Source organism: Octodon degus, unplaced genomic scaffold, assembly GCF_000260255.1.
Source record: "Octodon degus isolate 3935 unplaced genomic scaffold, OctDeg1.0 scaffold00081, whole genome shotgun sequence".
NCBI classification, from domain to species: Eukaryota; Metazoa; Chordata; class Mammalia; order Rodentia; family Octodontidae; genus Octodon; species Octodon degus.
The window spans coordinates 10,100,164-10,106,667 of record NW_004524657.1 but is presented as its reverse complement, the minus strand read 5'-3'; the positions used below and the strand labels follow the sequence as shown (position 1 = coordinate 10,106,667).

At 35.6% G+C, this 6,504-nt stretch overlaps 1 protein-coding gene across 1 annotated transcript in view; it reads right to left on the bottom strand.

Moving 5' to 3' along the window:
* Zpld1 (zona pellucida like domain containing 1) overlaps positions 1-3,629 on the bottom strand; it is a 39,197-nt gene extending 35,568 nt beyond the window's left edge. Inside the window, exon 1 of the mRNA XM_004636596.1 lies at positions 3,524-3,629. Coding sequence (XP_004636653.1) covers positions 3,524-3,629 — 106 coding nt within the window. The remainder of the gene's footprint in view (positions 1-3,523) is intronic.
* Between the last annotated feature and the right edge of the window lie 2,875 nt (positions 3,630-6,504).

Below are 6,504 nucleotides of genomic sequence, written 5' to 3'. Positions count from 1 at the left end.
TATATATATTTCAAATACATAGATACTAAACAAATACCAAGCAATACTAAAAAGTCTAGTATTTGTAAAGAAGAATACAAACTACAGTAGGAGGCTACATTCTCTCTGTTCAAAATGAAAGACTTCTCCTTTTTCTTAGAGAGTTTACTCTAGAGAACTGAAAATTATAAGTATTTTCTCCTTCCTTGGAAATGCATAAATATCCACTTGAAAACTAGATGAGATTTTTGCAAACTTTGGGACCCACAATGTCTTTCTCGAGGAATTGGGGGCTCTTTAAAATGTAAATATCAAAGGGAGATTGCAACTCCATCTCCCAAGTTCTGTGAGAAGGTAGAAGCCTGATTTTGTGTGAGCCTTCCTCCAATGGCAAAGATACCATCTGCCCACAGCCTATGAGAAGTTAATTTTTTCCACTGGATAAAGCTAATAAGCTCACACAAATGGTCATTCCAATTACCAGATAAGTCAGGGGCATGACAAATGGTACTGTCAAATCCTCTTCCTTGAGAACCATCTCTTTTGTTTATTTTGAAAATCACATGTAATGGACCGTATCTCTTTGACTGTATCGAAGGATGAGATTTCTTTTTTATTTTTTTTCTCTTATCTTTGGAATCTCTTAATGATTGCATGGGAAGCCTGCTATACTTCATGTTTATTTAATGGTAAAGTATTTTTTTCTCTACTACCTTAGTACAGAGAATTTGGGAGCTGGGAAAAGATTTTATTATAAGTTATATTTTTCCAATACATGACTGTACTTTCAATTGGAATAAAGAACCCTCAAATGATATACTTGTTCTTATCCATAAATGTACATTAGCATCATCTACAGGACCTAAAATAGACTCCTGTCACCATATTCAGAGATTCTGACACCACATATTTGGGGTGAAGTCATGAAATACACACTTTTAACAACTTTTCAAGGTGATATTGTTGCAAGTATTCAGTAGATACCTTGTAAATGAATGTTTCAACATGATTAAAATTTTTATCATATGATATGTACTTTCTTTTTCTGTCTTAGTCACTTCTGGGCTGATCAACATGTTTTATTCACACTTACAAATATGTATAACTCCAATATCAAGCACCTCTCTGCTAAGCAACTTGTTTACATCTTAGACTTCTTAAGCATCCATGGAAGAACCTTGTTTTAACAACCTGTTCAAGGCTTTACAACACCTCTGGCCCTAATTTGAATAAAGACACCTCCCAGTGTACGAAGAGGGGAAAAATAACATCTCTCACCTTCTCTGACTGTGTCTAACTCGTCTCTCTTAAATCAGAGAAAGAGCTGTTGCTTTCCCAGGGTTAATTCCTCGAACAATACAGCTCATCTCTATTTTCTCATCACATCAGTTCTTCCCTTATTATATTTCCAACCTCTGAATGCTTTCCTTTTACTCAGGGACCCTCCCCACCATGAGTACATACACACACACACACACACACACACACACACACACCTCCCCCAAAAAAGAAAATAAAAACCCTTCTTATTCCAACTTCTGGCTCAAATTACTCTAAAAATTACCCAACCCATAGTCTTTCATGAAACCTTTCATTTTTCTGTCTCCCAATCTTTGCTCATACACTGAATGGGGTTTCAACTGTCATGTAGCTGTTTCCAGTTGGGCTTCCTTCTTCTGCTTTACATCTGTGCTTCCCACCGTCTCACAGAAGCTCTCTCTGTACATTCTTTCCCATCAAATTCCCCTAACACAACATGTCCAGGCTCAAACTGCCTCCCAAAGTATCCAAGTATCCTGTATTTCTGATGATGCCCAACAGTATCAACTGCCAGTTGCACATTCTCAAAAACATACTTTAATCTTCCTGTTCTCGCCTTTCCATTGACTCATTTCTCAGAATCTGGTGAGTCCATCACAAAAAAAATCTTAATAAGGTTGTCCCTTCCACTGCTCCCCCTCCAACATCTTCTATATTTCAGCTTCTAGTCTCTTCTAAATTGATTCTTTCGCTTTTCCAAATGTTTTCTTTTTAAAACTAAATATGACCCCACTAAACCTTTAACAAAGCATTTTTGAAACACTCCATGAGTCTTCATTGTCTACCAAATACAAACAGCACTCTTTGGTTACACAATAAGACAAATCACTTTTACCAAAATATTTGAACTCATATTTACTTAAACCTCTAAGTCCAATTAGATTATAGGAAGTACAGGCAAAAGTTAAACTGCTAAATGACACTATTAAGTGTCAGTCAGCCACATTCAAAGTGTCGAGGTCTATAAAAAAAAGCCAATTAAAGGCAGCATTATTGAATATTAAAGAATATTAAAATAATGAAATTTTAAAAATATATGTATAATGTAATCATTTTCAGAGTTCTTTTCCATTACACATGAATAATGAAGTTCATTATTTGAAACATCTAGCAAATGGAATAGTGAAAAATAAATGAAAATTTATATAAATTTGGTAATTGATAAATTAGATGGTCAATATAAATGCCCTTTTTACTCAACTCTATTTTTCATGTTTGAAATTCTCCATAATGAAAAATGCTAAAAAAATTATATTCAAAACCATTAATGTCCCTACCTAAGATCCCTTGATAGACTGTCTTTAGCATCCCTCTTCCTCATGGTCTCTATATTTGACTTTATTTTCTGAGAGCATAGGCACTAGGTCTGAATTCAAACAGTCATTCAGATACACTTAATCTTTATTCTGGTGTAGAAATTTCACTTCTGCTACAAGCTCATTGCTCTAGGCAGATGTGCTGTAGCTCTACCATGCTCAAAACACAAGAGTTTTGTAACTTCATGAAATGCAAAACATTGCCTAAAGTATACAGTTTGTATATCTGACTTGGTAAGAATAAGTTCACGTTCTCTAATTTTTAATTAGTAAATATTGAAATGTGATTTGATAATTCTAACCAATGAAAAATGACAAATACTTTAATGAATTATGGAATATCTTCTCATCAGTGCACATTTTAAGAATCTGTAATATATACAATCAATAAGTACAATCAAAACATCATACCTGTCACAAATAAATATCCATGAAATTAATTCCAAAGCTGAATGAACTATGTACTTTAATGGTAACTCACAGTTCACTAGAAAAACATTTTGGAGGTGACACATATTTCTCAATTAGTTACCTAAGCATTATTTCTAAATAAATATATTCATTTATAAGGGCAGTTTTAAAAGTGTCAATTAACTCATGAAAAGAATTCATCAACTAGGCAAATTTTGAATGAAATTAGTCTATTCCAATTTTGCTACCATCTAGCCAATAACTTTCAGATTTGCAAGCAGCCATTATAATAATATTATCTTTGATGAACATTTTGTATGTTAATATGGATATAAATTACAACTCCAGAAAAATGTCTCTTGTCATTTGCCATTTATTAATATCCATTTAATGTAAAGGGGTAGACCCCCTTGTCTATATGTATTTAAATGATTTACTATTCAAATGTAATCACTCCTTCTAGAAGCAATTAGAGGATGGATTAGGTTCAGACTTACCTGGAAATCTACTGTGGAGGTTGGCATCGCAGTTGTAACCATTGAACTGAGTGGACCCTGGAAGCACTCTAACTGCCAGCAGCAGCAGCAGCCGGATTCCATCCATTGCAAACCTAGAAAAGATTGTGATGTTTGCATAACAGCTTGTGCTCAGACTCTCTGGAAAGGCAGACCTCCACTCACTGTTAAATAAGTGGTCTATATCTAACTATCATGCTATTCATAGTTAGATATAGAACCCGAGGATTATCAGAAATCTTTACCAAAAAGAAGACAGACATTCCAGTCACAGCATTTCAGTGCAACTTTTATTGTTCAACTTCAGTTTGTTCAATGCAAGAAAGCCAGACACTTGTACTAGAATAGCTAAGAGGTCAATATAAAGTTTGCAAAAGAAAAAAAATTTAAATAGAATGAACTCAAGACAAGTAGCGAGCATATTTGAATAACACAACTAGAAAAAGTAACCAATTTTGACAGATGCACATTTATAAGAGCAACATACATAAAGTCAGAGGGACTCATACAATCCATATTCTATTCTGAGGGAATTTTCAGCACTCTGAATGACCAGATAGAGTCAAAAAAAAATTCTTTCAGCAAAGGAATTTTACTACTGCAACTTCTCAAAGTCAGTGGTCAGTGAGTCACCTTCTCAGTAAAGACACAGGTGCCACAAAAGAAAGAACAGGCAAGTAGTCCTGCGTGGATGACAGCCTCAGCTCCAGGGAGAGCACTGCTCCTGCCTGGAAAACGAGGCCTAGCACGGAAGTATGAACATGCTAGATTCTTAATATAAAGCCATGACAGTTGTTTTTAAGATGTCAGTATGGAACGGTCAAATAAGTGGAAATTGACTTTTAGACTTAAATATCAGTCTGATATTTAATAATATTTTCCCTGAATGCCCTTTTCTTGCATGGTAAAGCTAAAACATTTTCCAAAAGTGTCTAATTTCTCTTGGCATAGTTTGTGCACTGAAATAAAGTCTTTGAGGTTGGCGGTTTGGGTTTATGCACAAAAAAAAAATCAAAAGAAAAAGAAAACTGCAAGGGTTTGCTAAATAATTTGGTGCATTTTAAAACCTTTGGGTTTGGGGTGCAAGATCTCTCTTAGAAGATTAACCAAGTCTTTAGCAAAAGGAAGCAAATATATCTTGATTTTGAATCATCTGTGGACTTCTGGACTATATTGGAATATTTTGCTGAAATCATGCACCTACCATATTTAAGTGACAATGGAATGTCCTTCTCTGACAAAACTAAAAAAAAGGGGGGTACAAATGAATGACCATTTTGTATCTATATGTTCAAAATAGGATAGATATACAGCTACTTACTCTTAATTCAATGAACAGAGAGATTTGTTCTAATAGTGTTTGTGGATAGGATATCATGTCTGCATCTTGTACAATGAATAACCAGTAAGATAGCAATATGTAATGTATTAATTATTGAAACTGTGCTAGTAATTGGTTTTGAAACTGTCTCATTGCTATTTGTTTCTCAATAAAACTATTTAAATAATAATAATTAATAATAATAACTGCTTTATGGTGGACAAAGTCTCTTAGGTAAGGAAGGGATAAGTTTACTTTCAAAAGTAGACTGAAAACAATTCAACAGGAGTCTCTTTCTTTAGCATTGTAATGTGCTTTTTGGACGCAAACATAGTGACTGTGAACTGACCATGTGTCTGGCTAGCTATGATCCAGGATAATCTAAAAACTCTTAAAGATGGCTGATGCTGAGGAACAGTGAGGCTGTACAAAGATGCCATGATTGATATTAATAAATTCACATAAAAGTAAACTGAATCAAGAGTCTGTTCTAGGCCTAAGAGACTTGTGGCAAAGCCTGTAGCCAGTATGGGATGAAATTAATTCCCAGGCCAAAGGCTAGGACCAAAGTCAGCAAATGATTTGTGACGTCCTGGGCCTCAAAGCAAGAACAACACTATAGCTGAGGACTTTGACTCACCCGAATTCCTTCTAGCTCAGTGGTGTCAGTTAGCAGATAATCAGGTTATGAGTTCACACATTGGTTCTTGTGTACTTTTCCTAAAATGTTTTGTTCTTCAAATCCCTGAACCCTGTCTATGCCCACAGTTCCCCTCATCCCCATCACTTCCTGCAGCCATTCGAACACCCCTCAATGAAGTTGTGCACCTAATGACGTCCAGGGACACCATGCCTCATGGACTTAGCTCTTCTTTAGGCTCTGATCCTCCTGGTTCCTCTTGTAACTGAACTATATATTCTCTCTCTTTTAGTTCTTTGTTATATCACTGAACAGATTGGTAGCCCCAGACCAGGGCCCCTAGAGACTGACCCAGGCACTGACCACATCTGTACCATCATTGTTTACAACTTCAACACATTTAAATGGGATCAGTGATATAGCTCAGTGGCACAGCACCTGCCTGGCAAGCACAGGGCCTTAGTTTTGATTACTGGTACCAAAAAAAGATATTTAAATAGAATAAAACAACCATGTTCTTTTGGAGTCTCTGGAACTCTGATAGGAAAGCAAGCAACTTGATTCTGAGCAGTAGTATCCCCAGTATACAAACACACACACACACACACACACACACACACACACACACACAATTTTTTTCCAGATCATGCTGCTGTCTTCTCATCATGGGATCTATTAACCCCCACAAGGTGCTGCAGACTAGATCTACACTTGCTGTGTCCAACAAAGAGATGTGTCCCAAGGATTTAGAGGTAGGATTTATTTTATTACACTGAAACACCTAGATTTTTTATTTGCCTGTGTGACAAAAAGATTTTTTTAGCATGCATTCTGCACAAAGCAGATATTCCAGCTCAGTTACTTATAGTCTCTACTTTTTATTCTCTGTAGTGACTAGACAATGTTGGCATTATAACTCCATGCAAAGAGAGAAAAGATGATTCTTTGGAAATCTTAGTGAAATGCAAAAGGCATAGAATCCAACCCCAGATCATTCTGAAT